We start from the raw sequence: 21,740 nt of genomic DNA on the forward strand, positions 1-21,740 counted from the left end.
GGTATCGATCGACAGACCTTGATACCATCTGAATTTCACGATTCAGCGCTTAACCAGTCATGTCAATACTTGTATCTCGCCTAACTAATAAAGTCGTTAATGAAATAATAATTGACTCAAAATTCCGGTTTGTACTGTTTTCAATGGCGAGAACTGCGCACACAGTCAAGCTGTACCTCGTCGTTTTTTTCCTTGATCACTGTGAGAATAATTAATTGGACACCGTCCGCTGTAAATCCGTTAACGATGTCTTATGCATGGAATTTTCAACTTTATTTTCTTTTCTAATTTAACTGTATTTCTCTCACTGCACTAAAATATGAATTAATGATGTATTTATCGTTTCACTAATGCAGTGTTACATGATAATATTAAAATATCGATGCACGATAAGATCTGTTAATATTTTTCTCAGTTATATGTTCAAAGATATAAAATTGATTGATGTAATAACGCACGAACGACGTAATAAAATTATAAATGTTTCGCACAACATGATATTTATGATCGAGTTTAGTGTAAAATCGAAGAAGTTTTAGCTGTATAATATCAGCTGAAAGTATCAACTAAAAAATTAGCAAAAAATTTGTGTAGTAAATATGCTCCGAAATCAATAATTAACAAAATAATAAATAACAAAACAATAAATAATTTGGCTTATAACGATTTCAACCAGCAAAATGTTTTGCATTTTTGGGTAATATTTAAATGAGTTAAGAGCATTCAAATAAACTTTTGCACGAATATTTATTACAGTCTTATTATTGTCTATATATAAAAAATTTGATTTAATTTATACTACATATCAAGTTTGTAAATAAATTTTACACAAAAATCAAGGCGAATAAAAAATTAAATAACTTTTAAATAAAAAATAAGAGAATTAATTGTTAGAATTAATAATTAGTTGTAAATGTAATTAAATTAAATGTAATTAAATTTTACAGAGATACTCATATTTGTGGAATCTTTATATTTTTGTATCGCTACACATCTCTTTAATTATTGAATTTATGATCATATATATAATAAATAAATCTTCATATTATTTTAAAACTTAAATTTACCTCTACTTCTTCTACTCTACATTAAAATGCAGAAGCATTCACGGATTTACACAAATTAACGGCTAAATTCTAGTATATATGTATCTATATACGTTTGATACTGAATTTCAAAGCGCAAACATCCGTATAGCTCTATCTTGCAAACGTAAACTTCGAATATAATGATTATCCAAGTAAGTTGAATATTGCATATAACAAGCTATAATATTTAGTATTTGTCTCGTATGATTTCCGGTAGGATGATTATTCTACTCGATAAACGGTGAAATAATAACTAATCCGCGAATTTGGCGGAGCTGGGGCGATTCTAGGAATTTGGGTTGATAGGAATTATTCGAGACAACTAAATCAGTTACAATTACAATCTGTCCGCAAATTGGAGAAAAGGCCTCAATAGAGCGGTGCATAAAATTGGAGAATCGCGCCGCAGACAAAAGAAAAATGCACACTTCGTCGCGCGGCATCGGTATTCCAAATTTAATCAAATCATTTAATTTGTCAGATTCTGAACGACAGCTTCATTTGTGTATAATCGAAGAAAGAATAATTTAAAGAATCTTCATTGCTTTCACTGATCGAGCAAAGAGCAATCTATCGATATTTGTTTAAATCTTTTCTGAAATATGTATATTCGTTACACACAAGTTTCGTTAGTTATGTTTCGTTAATTACATTTCAACAAAAGTTGTCATGTAAATCATCCTGAATAATGGAAATTTTTATAAATTCAATATACGGATAAATGTATTTTGTCTATTTAATATTTACGCTTACAGATACACATATAAGTGAAGAGAAATATAAAATTCCAGTTTTATTATAATTTCAGCCAATTTTTCTCTTTCTAAAATTACGAGATAACAATGTAAAAGCTTCGAGGAACTTCTCACTAGCAAGCATACTTTGATCTAAGCAAAAGACAATTAGTTGGGATTAGCATTGTTAAGTCGGGAAAACAAGATTGTTGGAAACTTCACAATGCAGAATGTTTTGGTCAGAAAACCTTTCAAGAACGTCTTAAACTTTCGGAAACTACCCTACATCGATCGAGCGAAATTGACCGATAAAAACTGGTTGCGCCTGACTTTGAATAACTACTTCGGCAGCCTGCAATTATTCGGGATTTATCACCTGGACTCTCGCGATGGTAAATCAGCCGAATGTACTGACCTCGAACTCGGAATTAACTAGATAGGCGTCGAGAACGTGTGAGACTCAATGTCGCTTTTCACAAGTATAAAAGTATACCTTTTTCTCTGTTCCTTCCGACGTGCGTAGACAGACAACGATAAATATCCTCCGTTATATTCCGTACCATCAATCTTTTAGCAAATCATTCCGTCTCTCGATTCTACTTGATGTCGTACTTTTCAATAAAATATGACGTTAACGTAACATATAGCCTTCCATCAATCATCATATGTATCATATCATACGAATCCATTGTGACAATTGCAACATTTACACGAACATTAATCAAATATATAGAGAGAATGTTGCTACGATCCAGCATCAAAAAGATTATAATACTTATATAATATATATTGCTCAAAACAATTAACTCGTCACAAATTAAATTAAATATCAAAAAGCAAATAACTCAAAAAAGTTGAACCCATGGATACATTTATATACCATAAAAGATATACATCTCATGAAAAGTATTCACTACATTTATTCTCTAATAAATGATATGGGCATCTACATTTTTAAAAATAAAGTGTCAATTTTAACTTAAAAACGTATAGTGGACTTTCCAAGACATGCAAAACTGTTAAAATTAACATTTTTGTATAAAAAAATGTTAATGTCTCAGGAAGTTCACTATTACACGTCTTTAAGTTAAAATTGACATTTTATCTTCAACAGTAATAACTTTTAATTATTTAGAGCAATGTATAGCTATAAAATAAAATTATATATCACATATATTACATATATAACACCATAGAAAAGAAATCCGAGCACAACACCGATTAGCCAACAAATACCTTAATACGCCGGTGAAAAAAAAAAAACGCGCGGAAACTTTCAACGTCGACTAATTAATGAATAAAATCTACGATTAGAACCATCACGTGTTACTCGCGTCGGAAGAATCGAGGCGTCGAGATGCCTCTTTCGTCTCGCGCGAGGCGCGAGAGTCCGCGAGATGCCGCGGAACGGGCGCGAGTTCGGGAACTGCCGACTTCGACAGTTCGGGGAAACTGTCGGCGCTCTGTGTGCGATGGGGGGTTTCCTACCCCCCCCCTATAGCGCGCGCCGGGTACCTGACGTTCCTCCGGGGACAGGGGAAGGAGAGGGATATTCCGTCTCCGCACCCGTTCCGCCGCTCACCCACGCAGGCAACAAGAGTGTCTCGGTACTCTGCGCTCACCAGCCAGGAACCACTCACGTTCCCATGACGACACGCGCGCGATTCATCCCTTGGCCCCGTCCACCCTCTTGTCCCGTTCCAACGCACCCTCTCGAGCGCACGCGCCACCGGGCGCCTCGTGGCAACAGGTTTTGGATCCCGCGCTGCGAAGCACGGATTGCCCGAAATCGCGTACAGTCGAATCCTGGGATGAACGATCGATCGATGTATAGTATATCGACGAACGGGAATTACGGGAGATGCGAGAAAGACGGAGAAGGGAGAGAACTTGGCGAGAGGAAATCTCGGACCACACACAGCGGGTTTGCGGCGTCGCATGATCTGGATTATCGTGGCTTCATGACACGGATTTCGAGAAAATAATGTATGCCGCAATGAGAAAGGGACTGACAGAGATTATGATGAGATATAGAGATAATTTTGCTGGCGCAGGAAGATGCCTGGACCCTTCTCTTTAGGGTACGGTTTAGAGGCGCGACAACTGGGATTTATTTTAGGGGTAAAAAGTCGAATCGTTAATATTGGTGAGGGTACCATCGTGCACTTTACGATTCTATATTTCCAATTTATTTCCATCCGGCTTAGTCTGTAGATTTCGCAAAAAAAATATAGAGAATTCATAATTATTTTCCACACACATACATGGTGAATTCATATGCTTTCGTTATATTGTAATACATGGTACTATCGAATATAATAACAAAAAAACTCTAACAAGTTAAATAATAAATTGTTACAATTATTAAAAGATTAGACTTTTCTCACACTGTAAAAGTTTGGAAAACGATTTCGAGAATCTAATTTATATATAGTTATTTTTTAAATAATAAATTGTGTACCTTTCTTTCTATTGTATAAAATGTAACGAAGACAATTAATATCAGTTTTTAATATTAAAACACAATTTTATTTTCTATTTTCCAAATAAAAATCCTAAAATTAATTTGTTACATTGGTCTAATATTTTTCAACGCACAGGTTTCTATTTATTCTAGAATAGTCTCGAAAAAAAAAATGTTCGTTCAAAAAACAAAAGAATCGTATAAAATTAATTATTCATATTTTTCTCTTATTCTAACTGAGCAATGTGAGGAAAATGACCGAGGATAATGTTCAAAAATTTCCTAATGTTAGAGCGAAAGAATTATCTTGACTTCAGCCATTAGGAGAAAACAGCGGGGGAAAAAAATATACGAGTGTTTGCACCCTACAGTCATTTTGACGAGGCTCAGTAGGCGGTAACGCGGTCAACGATTTTCTCAAGAAGAAGGAAGTGCTCTTCAAGGGTGGCCCCAGATGATGGCAGGTACGAAGGCAGAAACTCCTTTGATCGGTTCTACACGTCATCGCCATGCGATAGCTTAGGTTTCGACCTTGCGATCATTGCCTACTTGACACGATTGCAGCGCACGAACGTTCCTCCATCGATCCTTGTGGAATCGCGGTTTATTGGCTCTCATGGGAGATTACGCGTGTTGCATAGCACGAGGATTAATGCATTATTTACAACCGTAATTAAAGGAAAATTAGTTAGACATTAATTTATTCTCCAATAAGAACGATTTGCGATTTTATATCGACAAATAATTGTGAAATAATGATTTTGCACCTGTATGATTTTAATAACGATACGAGGCAATAATGTGTACGATAATATGTTAAAATAATAATAAAAATAGAGAAATTTATCTGTATGTGCATCACATTTTATCCAACAATATTTCATGGATAATATATCGTAAATATCGTAAAATAAATCACCACATGGGAATGAATCGCGATTCTTCATTTAGATAACTTATTTCATGTTCTTAAACACACCTGAGATACTTTTTCTTGATCGGAGTTTTTTCCAAGTTTTACAAACCTGCACCTGGTACACTGCTAGCTCGTGTAACAGATTCCGTGATTAGAACTGGAGTACTTATTAATCCTTCAAACATGTCGCATGATTTTCTAAAAATTTTTTTGTTTTCAAAGATGCTTAAATTGTCATCGATACACTTGTAATGCTTTTACTCTCTTTCAATGTTTCTAACAACGGAAAAATTTCTTTATTGATAGTTATCTTTCTTCACAAATCAGGAAAACTAATTATTTCTGATATGATAAGTAATTTGTTAATGGTAATTCAAATAATACATTTTAGTTGAAAGATTTTTCACGTATATAACAATATACGTGAAAAATCTCAATATAACAAAAAGAGATGCGCGATTTTTAGCACGGTGTTTACGGAGTTTCAATCATCAAACCTCAATTAACGTCAAAGTAGGTGATTGGCTGTGTCATAGAAGAGAGAGATGTAGTCTAAAAACGTCAAAGAACAAAATTAAAAAAATCCCCTTCCATCCACTGACATTTTTCCCGACATCCGTGGGGAACGCAGGATGCGAACAAATTGGCCCGAATCTTTCTCCGTGGAAATCATTTCTATGACTTCCCTCATTCCAGGAGCAAAAAAGGCACTCGCGACTCGTTCCTTTTCAGCGATATCCGAAGCGATTTATATGATTTCCGATGTTGCTATTTTTGCGCTTGGAAAATTCATGCGTCACTCTTTTTCATTCTCCGCTTTTCAAATTAAATGTTTAATTAGCAAACACAGCTATGGATAACGCAATTAATGCTGTTCTTGTTATAAGTTTTCTGTTTACGGAAAATAAGCCACCTCCGAAAAAAGAAAATTGCGAAAAATATTTATGGATTTTTTTCAAGCGTAAATATAACATGTACAAAGAAACGAGTCATAAAAAAATCCATAAAATAATGAACCATTTCTTCTATTAATAAAATAATTAAAAGTTCCGTGTGTATATACGTATCGTTCTCAATAAGCGATCGTATTTTTAATAAAAACATGTTATTTAAATTCGATACATTTTTCGTTCGATTTGAAAAATATTTGAACAGCTCTTGAGTTTTAGATATTTCATATACGAGTTCCGTAGAACGTTAATAGCCAGATTCGTGTTTCATTTAATTCGCAAATATTTTAGATTAAAATGTCGCTTGTAAAAAAAAAACCATTTTTTTTTTAATTCCGACAAAGTTTCGCCTTATTGCGACAATATTTAGTCATTTTCCAAAACGCAATGTCGTTATCAAAGCATGAATTATATATGCCGCGATATTCACAATCAATAGCTGTGTTTTCTCGTTAAATAAATGAGCTGTATAGCCGGATATGAATAATGACAATCATATTTGTACGAATGTGTACAATCTCGCTTCAATTATTACAATTCGTCATTATGATATGAGCATCATTTGGAATTGTTAATAATATGTACATTTGGAAGGCTCTCTCTTATGTGTGACATTTGTAATTATACGATACAAAATCTGCTAAGTATAATCATATTTTGCGACATTCTATAAATTAAGAAAATTACGTAAATAAATCGCTTGTATACTCACGTAAAATTTTAAAGATATTCATTAATTATGTATAACATATTTAAAAATACAAAACGAAATCATATCACCGATGAAAGAAATAAATTCCACAACTACATGTAAATCGGGACAACTATAAATTTATTTTATTCAACGGATTAAAATATACGACTCTCTGTCGTATTAATTAAATTTTACGCATAGGAATTGTAAGTAATAACCTTGTTCACAATAGAGATTTGTAATCCGTTTATAATTAATAAAATTAATACGTCTGACATTAATAATGAGAGAATCGCTGTCAATCATATTTTCAATCTCAACTTGCATATAAACTGTAATTTACTTTACCGCTACAATTTTGCTTGCACTTTGCAATGCAAATCGACTTACCACTAACACCACAGGTAAATTCCCTCATAAACAGGCATAGAGAATGAAAATTTAATTTCCTTCAAGTTGTAACCATGGACGTTTATATAATCCTATAATTACATGTAAGTTTTAATATAGGATCTAACTATCGCAAAGCGATTACTCATGCACATAGCCGTCAATTGTCGCATCGTGTCGACAATTACACACATCGCGTTTACGTGACATGAATTCAATACGTGTACTAATACATCTCTAAGTTCAACAATTATCGCATGTAACGTCGCAAATAGTATACCATAGCGAAGCAATGAAGCACAGCAGGCGAGTTCTTAGGCTTGCATTGGCCTAACATTAAGCCCGCTTCAAACGCACCAATAGAAATTACGACGGTTCGAATACTTCGACGAACCAATACACTATTGGATGCCGATCTCCGTTATGTTCCTAACTCCTCGCTGTTTAAGCTAACAGCATTCGACAATGCAAGCTTTCACTTAAGAAGCTTCTCTTATAGGCGCATCTCGATATACAAAGTCGATACATATCATGCACTCGAAAAGATAAATCTGTAATATTCAACCCATCGTTTGTATATATTTACTCCAGTCTTTAATTTTATACTTCCGACTTTTATAAAATTGTAAATATATGGAAGAGGATAAATATAAAATATATAAATCAGGAAGAATAGATATAAGTATATTAGAACTGAAATTATATAACATAGATATTTTTCATTTCCAATTACTAGAAATATAATAAGAAATAGAAAGTAATTCGTTTTTCAATTTCGTTGATTTATGTTTTTTAATATTGAATTATGAAGGATGCCGGGATCTAAGCTTCAGTTCGAATTCGAACTGGATTGTCGCGAATCGATGAAAATTCAATATAAAGCATCAGAGTTGCTTATCACAATCAAATCCGTGCACTGAAATGGAAAATCAACGATGCTAGATTTGCGCTCGTATAACGAGCGCAAAGTTATGCGGAACTACGACAAATATACTTTAAAGCGTTTGAATTTTCATGGCTTTCTGCGTTCACCATGAAATTCTAGAACCTGTTTGATAATAAATTTTGATTGGCCAAACTCGCAGTTTCGCAAATTATGTTTGACAACTTTTAGTCCACTTCGGTTTTGTACGTCTTGCATCAATTTACTATACACTCACACGATCGCAATACTCAGCTTAGCTTTTCCACTATTGAATATCTCGTTCTTTTTACTCCTATTTATTGCACGGGTAGCCATGTTTCGCTCGGAATACGCCATTATACTATTAAGTGCCAGTTGAAACGATCAATTCGTCGTTCAAGCGACTTTATATGTCTTCATGTTCTGTATATAATATTTACAAATCATCTCTTAATTCGCTTCACTTTTCTTTCACGTTTTATTCAACGAAATTGGAGACTTTTGTTTTCATTACGTTTATTTCCCTTCTCTTGTCGTTATTCTATTGTTATGTTTCAATTCAAGTTCTTAATGCAACATTTTTGTCAATTGTTGCGAAAATATCAGTGTATATCCACGGGGATACGCCACCGTCACGTACCTTGTAACATACTCGTTTCTTTCTTTCCATATTTCATTCTGTTTCTTCCTTTTATCTTATGTATATAGGTTTTTAAACGTACACACAACACATACATATACGCACAAAAGAGAAGACGAAATGGGCAAAGTCTACTATCGGGCGTCCCACTGTGAGGGGAACCCCGGAGGCCGGAGTTTATTAGCTCAACCCCCGGTTAGCGATGGCAGTGACGTAGGAACGTGTATAAAAAGACAAGTGTCATCAACTAAAAAAATTAATAAGGCATAAATGCAGGAGGGTAGAGCGCACGATACGTCGGCATGGCGTAATCGACACGGTAGACTGAAGGTTGTTGATTTCAACGAACAAAAGGTTAACTAAATGCCAACCGCTGCACTAGCACACACACACACAAGTCGATAAAATAATAAAACGGCGATCCGAAGAAACCAGTCGTAAATGCGACTGCCGCTACAAAAGTCTTCGTTTTCTACGAAGAAGAATGCGGTTGAGTTGCGGTCTCGCCAAATCTGAAGGTACTTGCTACTAAAGAATATTATCGATTTTTGACCAAACGTTGATTCGTCATCGATCCCATCACGAGCGACTCCAATCCATCACTATCAAAAGGGTGCCCCACTGAGATCCCGGTCCCCTTCCACCGTTTTACAACATGGAAACGGAAAACATATAGGGGCGCCTCCAGCCATATAAACGAAGTGTGTTTCTCTATCGCGATGGGAATATAGAGGAGTGAGCGGGGGGAGCCTCTCCTTTAGCAAGAGGGAGAGAGAACACGCGAGTGGGGAAGGAAGACAGCGGCTATTTGCACACCGCGAGCGGTCAGATGACTTCGTATATACCACCCCTTGACGGCAGATGTCGGATGCCTCTCTAACATGGGACCGCGTCTCTCCTTTCTCGCTTGTTTTCAAAATGGCAGAAGTACAAAGTACTTAAGGGCGTGGGCCGTGCCGACTGTTCACGCCTGACCTTTTCATCATATGGGTCGAGGCAAGAGGATAGGAGCGATGGGCCTTAAACATGAATCTGTAGGATTTGCCGGAGTGGGAGGAAGCCGTTTCGAAACAGTCGTTTAAACGGTCGCCTTCGGTTTGCACAATCATTTTCTTGCGGTTGTCCAGCGCGCGATAATGAAAGGTAAACGTATACGTAACGGGATCTTAAATGAGAGCTCAAGAGTCGAGAAATAGAAGAGTCAAAGTCGACGAGAGAGAATAAGTCTGTATAGAAACCACAGCGGAACAGTGTCAAAAAAAAAAAAAAAAAAAAACGAGAGATATTTGATAAATTCAACGAGAAAGAAAAAATATTGAAGAATCGCGATTATTCGCGATTGGTGGGCTGAATATTATTCATTTATGCAACATCGTGAAAACAAAACCGTCCGTGACACTATCGCAGCTATCGGCGGATGGATCAAAGTAAAATATTAACTTCGATCAAATATCTGTCGATTGGAGAAATCTGCAAACAAGAAAATTTGTATGCGCTGCATGACAAAATCGCAACGTCAAACACTAGAACATGATTCAAACAACACGCGCGGCACTAATTCAATCCCTCTTAATCGATCCGACCGTGCGGCCGCACGTGGCCGATTATTTTCGAGGGAAAACGCGCTTCGGAAACGCGCGCAGCAACAATATCGAAAACCAATAATCAACGACAAATGTTGCCGAACCACCACCCGCCACCGCACCCCGCCGCGTTCTGCCGCGATATCCCCCTCGCTGTCGCGCGGTCTGATCTTCCAGCGATGTAGTTTACACTCGGCCTCGATTAGATTACACGGGGCAGAGCAACAGGCAGATGTGGTATTAATCCCCGGCGCAATTTATCGCGCTCGTGCTGCCTGAAAGAGTAATTCGATATCGTCGACGGCGGACGTCGCGCGCTCTCGCACCTTCGTGTTCCGTTTCGTGCGAATTCGCTATTCGCCGGTGATTTATGAGAAGCTAAATGATCGGCGATTATATCGCGCCGATAAGAAACGTGAGAAATGTATACACGATGCCCTCTCGGTCGATATTGACCTTCGAGGGATAACGACGTGAGTACAATCACCTTGTCTCAGAAAAATGCGAGTGCTCATGTTCCTCAAGCCGTAATCGCACTACAGGTTGCCGGTTAACGGTTCTATTTTAGCCAATTACGATGCGACGAGTACGAACCGGCGGCATCGCGATTGGCTAAAATAGAACCGTCAACTGGAAATCGCAACCGGCAATCCGTGAGTCCGAGACTCATAGACGGCTTCATGTCGAAATAAGACTCGATATTCATAGTCGGTTCTTATTTCAAGATCGTCTTAAGTAATATTTTAAGATACCAATAGGGCTTTGTGATTGACTTATGACGTCTTAAGGCTGTACTTAAGACGATTAAATGTCTTATAAAGAACCGACTATGAAAACCGGCCGTGTAGACTTTGCAAACTACAGCTATACTGTTCATTTGATGCTATAAACGCTTTGAAGCATTCTCGGAATGGTCAATTAGCAAAGTTCTTTCTTCTGATTGGTCAATCAAATGCTTTGAAGCGTTAAGTGGACTGCATCCTCTGTAACATTGTCCACAAGTGCTTCGTCAAAATGAGATGTAAATAAGACATTAATATTTATAAAAAAAAAAAGAACTTTTAGCCAAGACTTCGATTACTTGAATCTGGCGAACTTTTCTTCTTTGTTCTTTCCTTTTCTTCTTTAAACGGTTTCTTTCATGATAAAGTAGCAAAGAAATAGATGAGTTAGGAAGTTCTTTTTTTTTTTTTTTTTTTCGATATTTTGACCAAATTGGCATAAATATTGATAAGCGGTGCGGATGAAGCAGCAGCCGCAAAATGAGTGAAAGAAGTGGAAGAACACGAACGAAGAGGCGGAGTGGAGCAAGAAGAATGAACGGAGAGCGAAAAGGGGGGCCCAAGTTCGTGACCAGAATAACGTCCAAGCCTCTCTCGTACCGTCGATGCATGCAAGAGCAAAAGATCCGAAACGATTCGAGCAACACGAGCACCGTCCGGAGTTGGCGATTCTCGTCTGCGCAAACCGCGCGCGTTTGGTTACAGCGATCCGCATCGCTTCTCTCACAGCGAGGCGCACCGGGAAGCCACCGCGGCGAAGAAACCATCGATAAATCGCGCTTTGGGGCTATCTCGTATATAGGAGAAAGCGTAGATCCGCCTTGCACCGCGTTGTACACTACGAGAGAAACCGGAGGCGGATCTAGGATGGAGGGTAAATATCGCATCGAAAGCGATAAATTTGAATTCGGTAAGCCGCGGATTCATCCGCAGATAATAGCAACCGTGGGAGATAGATTATTACAAACACGATGCGAATACGAATCGGGGATCCGAATGCAATTAATCGGTGAGTGAAATTTGAATACGAGGTAGACGCGGAGTGCTCTTTGCACGACTGCGATTAAATGCGCAGTCAATTATTCAGATCGTACGAAACATGGTGTTATCGCAAACGTAACGAGCAGCACATCCTACGTTCCCTCCCTGCGGATTTTCCCGCTGGGAAATAAATTCCACGGATGGTTGCTCTTGTACTGTGTTTCAATATTCGCTTGATGAGACTCTTTATAATCAAGCTGGAGATCTGTGGAATGATTTTATTTCGAAGTGCCACGAGCACAGTTAATCAGCGTCCAACGTTATAATTATGCGGGACAGGCGTGCGTTTTGACATGCGTTTCCGGCCTCTTCTCTCTCGCTTTTCTCGCGCTGTACGTTTCATATCATTTTTTTCCTGTCATAAATACGATCGCGACGCGCGTGATCGCAACGCAGCAACCTCGCAGGTGCTCGCCTCAAACAGATCGGCGAAGTTGCGTGTAATTAAAATCTTCTTTACGGCCGTCGCCGAGTATGCGATCCAGTTTGCTCTATAATCATATTACCTCGATGTCGTAAAGCGGATCGGAAATTTCCTTTAATCTCCGAGCAGATATAACTCTCGGCCCAATATAAATCTTCATTATTGCAGAATTCAAAAAGTGGAAAAAAAAAACAAGAAAAAGATAAGACCACGCACATTACAGTTACTTTAGATCACATAATGTTCGTATATGAGGGACCCTCATGCAAATTAAATATCATAAATAAACGTCACTAAACAAACTTTTAGATAAATAGGTCTTTAAGTACAGGCATTTTATATACATATTTTTTTTAGACATAATGAAAAATTAGATCTCTATACTCGCCGTTATTTCTCTTGAATTTCTCTATTCGATGAAAAATGAAGCAACATTAACAAACATGTGAAATTAATATCCCCATAAGTATACGCAGGCAATTTGATAAATATCATGGAAATCCGTACGATTCGCCTTGGGATTTTTCTTCGCGAGTGAGAAGACGCACTTGGAGCAGGAAAAAGGAGCAGAAGGATTGAATCTGCTTCGTCACGTGGCACAGCCCAACTTGGTACTGTCGGCCCGAGTGATTTATTGCTCACCTTCCCCTCGCCCCTTAACCCTCGATATTCCGGTTGCACACAATGAAAAAGAGAGAAAGAGAAAGAAAGAAGAGAGAGAGAGAGAGAGAGAAAGAGACCGAGCATGCGCTTACCTCCATCTTGCGTCTCTTAAAATTATAATCAATTTTACTCTTACTCCCCGCCATTCGCTTCTTATTTTGCGAGGAAATGTGGATTATCAGACTTGATATCAGAATTGATATCAGATAAGCTATAGGACGTGTAAATTTTCATACGTAATTAGCATTATCTATAGATGCATAGATATAGCTTATTTCTGTCTAGTCTCTTTTTATTTCTATTTCTTATCTACTTTATTATCTATTTAAAATATATATTGTATCTGTTATGTTTAACTCATCGTGCGACATACTTGAAACGAACGAGCTTTTCTATATGCTCTCAAATATCTCTGAGGTATTTTGCACAATTTTTTGCATCTGAAAGGAGACCACTGCTTTTTTCCGTGCCCAAGTTCGAGTTCCTTCGGTTTCCTTTATTCATCCCTCGATTCTCTTTGGCTTTTTACCTAAGTGTCTCAATGCAGACGCTAGCATACGCTTTGTCTTCTCCTCTTTCGAGTCTTGTCAAAGATCGCTCCGACGTTTTCTCACATTCTCTGCTTTATGCACTAGTAAGCCTCAATGTGATCACGGTCCATTTTACTCTCTGCCAATATACAAAGCTTGCACAGACGCTGGGATTTTTCTATTCGATTCCATCTCTCTATACATTTTTATAATGAATTTTGCATTGACTTTTAACAAGCAAGCGTTAATAATAAGAATAAAATGGTGACTCTAAATTTAAGTGGTTAATTCAAAATTTTAATAAAATTTGAAAAGAAACGTTAACTTTTTTTCGTCCAAGTTAAATAATATACGAATTATGTAATAGATAGAATCTATTAATACCGACTCATCGAAATTCGTCAATCACGAAACGCGGATAATCGTCACTATACAGATACTCGTAGTACGTAATGAAAATCTCGTAAAGTCGAATTCCCAAAATCAAGGGCAATTAATATTAATTAATAATTTCATATGTATACACTGGCTAATACGTATCAATTGATATATTTTTATCAAATATTCAGTACCATCAAGACAAAGCAATTTAACAGGTACTTGGATTAATTTTTCGTAATATGATTTCATATTCGCGTATTTAAGTGATAACTCTCGTGCGCGATGCATGTTAAGGATAATGTTGAGACATCGCGAGATACACTTAATTGAGCGAGCCAAGATTAATTAACAAGATTGACGTTCAGTACGCGTAAGCGTTTAATTAGCACTGTACGGAGACTCTTCCTCGTTGGGTGGACGCTGATTAACTATAACGGTCTTTAACTTGAGCTGGAATTCGCAGTAATTAATTAGCTCTGACCATCGACGCTTCCTCGGTACGGATTAAATGTACAGAAGAGGACACTCCCATACTAATTACAGAACACATTCGACTCGTCTCTCCGTCCATCTCTCTCTCTCTCTCTCTCTCTCTCTCTCTCTCTCTCTTACTTACGTCATAACAAAATTATTATTATACACTGGTCAATTGTAGTAAATACATAAGGTATTAAATTAAAGCATAATTAGTTTCCTTGTACGAGTATTATCATTTGTAAATTTTAATAGGTTTAAAATACAACTCGCTAAAACCACGTGTAAAATTTGCATAATAGCAAGAGAGAGGAGGAAAAGGATGAAACGAAGGGGATATTATTTGTGCAAAATACCAGATATATAAACACAGAAATGTAACTGTAAGTAATATCGCCGAGTTCATTTAAAGTTGTACTCGTGCAATATTGAAAATCAATCACTTTGTGTAATCAATTCCAATTACGCGTATGCAGACCTTCCTTAACCAAATATTAATTATCGTCTTCTCAGACGAAAATCGGGCAAGCGATTTCTCTAAAGTCACACATATGTCTGTCCGCGACGCGACGTTGCTCGGTTTGTAATGAAATGAAACTTTCATGCGCGGGAGAGCATTCAAGATAGACTTCTCTCGCGTTGCTGGAGAAATCCGCAGCGGGACGGTCGTTTTGATAGAGCAATTTCAACTTTCTCGACGAACTGTTAGCAAAACAACGACCGCTGTGCGAGCGCGAGTGAGAAGATACGAGACGCGTTCTTGTAACTGGAAAGTGCAGCGACTCGATGCCCTATAATCATCAACGACTCGATATCCAAGTTCTATACTTCATAATACTTTATCGCGGAAAGAAAGCCTCCTATAATGGACACACAACGAAGTTCTCCACGCGTGGAGAATGCAAACTAGGGGATTACACCTTATATTTCAAGATAACGTTCACATGAAAATTCTTTACGTTACTGTTTACATGAATTTTTGTTTTGTAGACAATATATTATAAAAGCAACGTAAATTATTATAAATTAAATAATAGAACGTAGAAAAAAGTAAATTGAATTAATTAATTAAAAATAAATTTTATGACTGTAATATATCTAAATTTAATATTGATAATATATAAGAGAGAGATAGTAGTACGACATATTGAATAAGAGTAGCGTCAACGGGTAGAAATGATTAAAAATAGCTCAAATTAGATATAGATAATTTGACATTATGAATTAAACCGCGTAGATATAGATTATTATATAGTATAAATGCATAACCAATTGCGTAAGTGCGGCGTACAAACAGTTTTGTGGCCTTGTTTTTCTGTACATTCGATAAAAAGTACCTTCGTTACTTGACTTTTTTATTAAGATATCTTTCCGTGTAAGCACAAATGCCATATCAACGAGATTCGTGTAGCGGACTGTTAAATTCCACGGATAATCGAGTCGATGAAGAAGAATTATGACCGACTGCGGGCTGACAGACACGTGCTATGCGCTTGATAAATGCCAAGGTCGAGTTGAAGCTACTCCCCGGACGATTCACAAGTCGGCCGCTACCGACGTTCCTCCCCCGTAATTGCATAGTTTATCACAAAGACTTTTCTGTGCCGGCGTTTGCATCAAAGGCGGGTAACCAACCACCTGAAAACCTCAATACAAACGCCTCTGTAAATCCCACCGACCTGTCCTCCTCGTCTATCTCTCTCTATCTTGTCGCTTTATCTCTCTTCATCTTTTCGGTGACTCGTGAAAGCTCGTGCCGTGGGGTAATCGGGGAATCGAGTGGTGAACAAAAGGGAGGGGCCCCTACTCGCTCGAATGACTCTTTTTCGAGGCTGGTGCCCCCGATAATCGTCGGTCCGGCTGCGAGAATATCAAATGCAAATGGCTGTCACGGACCCTCGCAATGTTTCTCGTCCTTTCTCTCTCCTTCAAATCGGTGACGTAGCCATAAATCGAATTTTTCCCTGACAAGAAGTCCGAAGGAAATGCCATAAATATTCATTTGACGCCACGACGGCGAACGGTGCCAACGTTTCAGATGACATGCAAATCTATGTGATGTCTACGGTATTCATACAACACAGCATCGACAAAGTCTCTCTCCTCTCATGCTTTCGCAAAGATAACTAAATTCCTAGAGTGAGCATGGCACATTTGATGTATCGTCGGTATTTGGGATATGAAAGTGGTAACGTTACCTGCAGCAAGGTACAGACAGCAATTTGCAAGTGGTACTTGTTTGGTTTTGCTTCTTATCGGCTCACCCGAGAGAAGTTTACTTTAAGTTAAGAACTTGAAGTCAAACATATGCAAACGCATATAACTCAGCCTTAAGAATCTCTATTTAGATATACATATATGTATGTCAAATGATATTACATTGTTAGACAAAATTCATATTCGCAATACAATCTGAATGATAATATAAAAAAATGTAATCGCTTAGATTCCTTCCTAAAAATAAAAAAAATAAGATGTTTTTAGAAATTTTTCAAGAGAAAATGATTTATTCGAACGTTCTGAACTCTTTATACATAAAAGATATATGTTTCATCAATATTTTTGAATTTCTGCGTCCATATTCTGCTTTTTTCCTGTTATTATGGTTTAACTAATGATGGTCCGCGGTGATTTGTGAGAGCTTGTTACTTTTATTTTAAAATAAAATATATATATCAAAGTTTTGTTTTTCTCGTTGAACATTATTTTTGGTACTAAATCTCTAAAATACTTCAAACTATGAAAATAACAGAATGACGGCCTACGTCAAAATATATTTTGGCAGGTTGTCATTTTATTATTATTAAAACATTCAACGAGAAAAACAAATTTCCTTATTTTGCATTTATAGAACAAAAATGAGAGAGAGTTCTCTTCCACAAATCGCTGTGGACCATCATTGGTTGAAAATAGCAAAAGAAGGAGTTTAAAATGAACGCAAAAATCAAAGAGATTCATGAAATACTTTTGTGTATAAAAAGTTTAAAAATTCAAAATAGTTTTCTTTAAAAAAATTCCTAAAAATATCTTATTTTTTTTTGGTTTCTAAAAAATGTTTCCTTCTTAAAATAATTAGACTTTGTCACCGATAATAGTTTTCTCGTGATTTAAACGAGAAAAACTTCAATTTCATAAATAATTATTGATTAGATTTGAAAAATCAAATATCGGGCTGAAACTTCCCTTTGGCTTCAAATTTTTTATTTGAATATTATATCACTACGTGATTAAAGATCTTCAAAGTTAATACATATATAACGCACCGAGACAAAGCTTTTACAGAACGCACGCGAATGTATCTCATGGCCGTTGGACTCGTGCATAAACGTGTTGCTCACATTGTCAGACGTTGATACGTCATCGTGTGGTGACATGTATTGATATCGCAACAGACAAAGAACATATAACTATGGAAGTTCGTATTAACACTTTCCAGCTCATACATTAATCGAATATACGATATGAGAGAATGTCCAATATATTAATCTTAAAATAATTATAAGCTGACTAAGATAGCCGTTCGCTAATAAGACGGCAAGAGTGAATAAAAAATAAGAGATAGAAATTAAATGCAGATAAAAGTACTCTCACTGAATCTAACTTCGTAAAATAATACTGAGAGGCTTTCATTACATTCCGTGATTTCATCGAGCTGGAAAACTTTAATTAAATATCTCGGTATTGCAGTATTACTTACCGTAAAACCGATACCTACGGTGGCCGCGAAGTTTCCCGGCTGAAATCTTCCGGTATCGAACTGGACCAATAACGAAGTCTTGCCAACTCCGCTATCACCGAGGAGAATTGTCTGCAAACACACCATGCACGCGAATGAACGCTGGATTACGAAAACTTTAACAATTTAATGGAGAACGTATATTTGTTGCAAAGAAAAAGAAATTAATGTAATTTAATATCTCGAGCATACGCGCGAATCTTCAAGTTTATTTTTCAACTAATCCTTTTATACAATATACATACACACGTTCTCCATTTTTCGCGGACCACGCGTCGTGAATTTAATATTTCTCTCTCTTCAGAAGTTTCTTTCCCAATTAAAGCATCCTTCCGCACGTATGTTCTTCGTTTTTCGCGGGCAGTCGTGAATATTTCCTCAATTACATTTTGCATTCTAAGCGAGAACAAGCGGGAATATAAAAGAGCGCTCACGAAACGCAATTACGAGGCGCTAGCTCAGTTTTCTAACTCTAGTGAAGTTAGCGCGTCTCCCCGAGCGCAATCACTATTCTATTTTGAGATTGTTTTGTCCATTGAATACGGTACAAAAGAGAAATAGGAAGAGAAAGAGAAACAACGTGGTGATAGTGCACCGGATAGTGCACCAGTCGCAATAAACCACAGCAGTTGGTGCAATCAGTAGCAATGTCGAAGTCGATTGCGACGATAAGCGATTCAGCGTAGCGACGCACTGAGTCCATCTTTCACCCAATATCAATTCGTATTTACTCGAAATCGAGATACGCTTGTTTAAAACGATACTGCGGACTAGCAACGTTGTTCTCGACGGCAAACGACGTTCTGTTTAAAATGAGCACATCACATTCGATATCGGACTTGATATAAATATATTAAATAAAAATAAAATAACATCTCCTTGATTTGATTAGCGTTGAGTATTTTTTACGACGCGGATTTAATGTAAATTTCATCTACCATATTTTGGGGAGGATCCCGTTTGCCTACGTTCCCGATTGCACACATCACTCACATCGGTCGGTGCCAAGTAACTTTTCTCTGCTTCACCAATGAGGTTATATTATTTTTAAATTGGCCAATCAGCGAGCAATGCGTGCAATCGTGCATGTAGGTAATCGAAACCTTCCTATATTTTATCTTATTATACGAAACTAGAGATAAAGAACGAAAATTCTGCCATGTCTTTTTTTATTCATTTGTCATTTATGATTTATATTAGTGTAAGTATTCTGGGCTAAAATATCGGAAATATACGTTGCAAAGCGAAAAGTATAACAACTTGGTGGCAGATAATATATAACAGGAAGAAAGGAATTTGTAGAATTCTCTCTCACTGTTTCGTAACTTCCGTACCCCGGACCTACCATCGTCGTCAGACAATAGTGGTTGTGGCAGGAGATTGATATGTGCGTTTCGAGTGTTCCGCGCCGCGCACGCGAGAATATCAATGCCAACGCTAAAACGGCGGGATAAAAAACGAGGGTTGCAATAACGCAGGTACTGTGGTACATCGATGGTCTGGCAGGTGCGCCTCCATTGTCCTAGTGATGGAGGCGCAGGATCGTCGTTCCCTTCCTCGTAAAACGTCAGCGCGCGAGCAATAAGTGGTTAAATAACACAAATGCTCTCGACACTCCTGCGCATCGTCCGCTGTTTTACTGCTGGTGAAAGAGAAAAAGGGACAGAGGAAAAGAGAGAAAAAAATGCCCGCGTATGCCAGATATTGAAATATAAATGAATGTACTTTTTTTTATGGACATACCGGGGGCGTCATTTTGGACCTGACATTTGCTTGTCGTGTCGCGTGATTCCCGCGGATTTTCATATGACTCGTCATGTTCAAAATTTAGAGAGCCGTTATTATTGATAGTATTCGCGTTACGCTCGGGAATAAATTCTCTCAGAGTAGCCGAATGAATATACAAAGGCTGTATCCCGATATGCACTGTCAGTACTGAAAATCTATAGTTTACGTTATGTAAAAAAAAAACAGTTTTGTTAAAGCGTCTAAAAATTTAACCAGACATAGATTTGAAAATAATTCTATTAAACAAAATAATTGTGTGGAATGCTTAAATATGATAAACAGTGCTGTCAAAAGTTTTGACATTCTGGTAATCAGCTTCAACGTCGTATATAATTATTTTAATAGTCCAATAAAATTATTTTTAGATCGAGGTAAAAGTTTATATTCGTATATAGAAATACGGTCAAAGTACACAATGTAGAACATGACGTTCAACTAAATATCCTAGAGATTATAAAATTGTTAGTAAAAGTCTCACGTGTGTGAGAGACTCTTGAAAGAGAAAGATCGAACTTAATTGATAACTATGGGCGACATACATATTCCGTTCTTATTTTAAGACCCTTAAGATGACTGTACTTAAGACGGTGTTAAATATAAGATCCGACTATGAATAGGCCCATAACTGTTTTAAGAAAACAAAAAGCAAAGATTAAATATGAGAACAAGCGAGTAATAATCTCGACATTCATTTTCCATTGTAGACAAAATTTTTTATCTCTTGTCTTATCGGAAACTATAAATTTGTTCGTATCGCATGCTCCAACATGCTAACGAGTATGTTAAAACAAGTATAGGAACTATGATAGGAGCATATTGGAGTATGCGACATGAACAAACCTTATGTCAAAGTTATTGCGAAAAATTGCAATTAGCATTTGCAAAAAAGTGTACAATTACATGCATGAAAAAATGTGGAATAATGAATTATAAGAAATTAGAAAATAAGTTTACTAAAATCCGCGAACGGGACACTTCAAGCTGGTTCTTAAGATCTCGTTCTTCAAACGGGACTTTTTTCGGACTGTCGAGAAGATTCTATATCATAATACCGTAGATTTATAATCGCGCCTTGAGGCGGTGCGGCGTCCCCTTCGCGACAGAATTTCCATTGAAAGATTCACGGTACCCTCAGGGGGTGGTCGTGACGAGTGTCAGCGAATGTGTCGGCCTCAGGGGCGGAGAAACTTAATTCACTGCCCTCCCTATCCCATCTCACTCTCTCTCTCTCTCTCGCTCCCTCCTACGTGATCCCCCTCCTCTCGTTCTCTTTTTCTCTCTCTCTCTTCTTTCCCTCTGGTTCTCTCTCTCTCTCCTCTACTGTTGTAATCTACCTTCGTATTCTCCCCATTTCCTCCACCCTCGATGGAACCCCGTTGTGTCTTTGTAGAGACGGCTGCGCCGCCGCGCGTTTTCAATTAATTGCCAGTAATGAAGGTGGGTGATCGAACGTTAAAAGCTCACTGCGATCCAGAGAGGATTTCGGTGTGCGACAATTGCGCTGCGCGAAAGCGCTTTATAAAGACTATGAGTTGGATGACTGGAAAATTATTGTTCT

At 37.4% G+C, this 21,740-nt stretch overlaps 1 protein-coding gene across 3 annotated transcripts in view; it reads right to left on the reverse strand.

Annotated features, from left to right (window-relative positions):
- LOC108773785 (ras-related protein Rab-37) overlaps positions 1-21,740 on the reverse strand; it is a 79,412-nt gene that overhangs the window by 39,191 nt on the left and 18,481 nt on the right. Inside the window, exon 4 of one of the 3 annotated variants that reach the window (XM_018539718.1) lies at positions 18,356-18,466. The exons of 1 other annotated variant lie outside the window; for it this stretch is intronic. In XM_018539718.1, the coding sequence (XP_018395220.1) occupies positions 18,356-18,466 (111 nt within the window). Of the gene's footprint in view, positions 1-3,002; positions 3,044-18,355; positions 18,467-21,740 lie in introns of those variants that run through there. One more of the 3 variants, XM_018539720.1, reaches the window with a different exon arrangement.

Source organism: Cyphomyrmex costatus, unplaced genomic scaffold, assembly GCF_001594065.2.
Source record: "Cyphomyrmex costatus isolate MS0001 unplaced genomic scaffold, Ccosl1.0 scaffold219, whole genome shotgun sequence".
Taxonomy (NCBI): domain Eukaryota; kingdom Metazoa; phylum Arthropoda; class Insecta; order Hymenoptera; family Formicidae; genus Cyphomyrmex; species Cyphomyrmex costatus.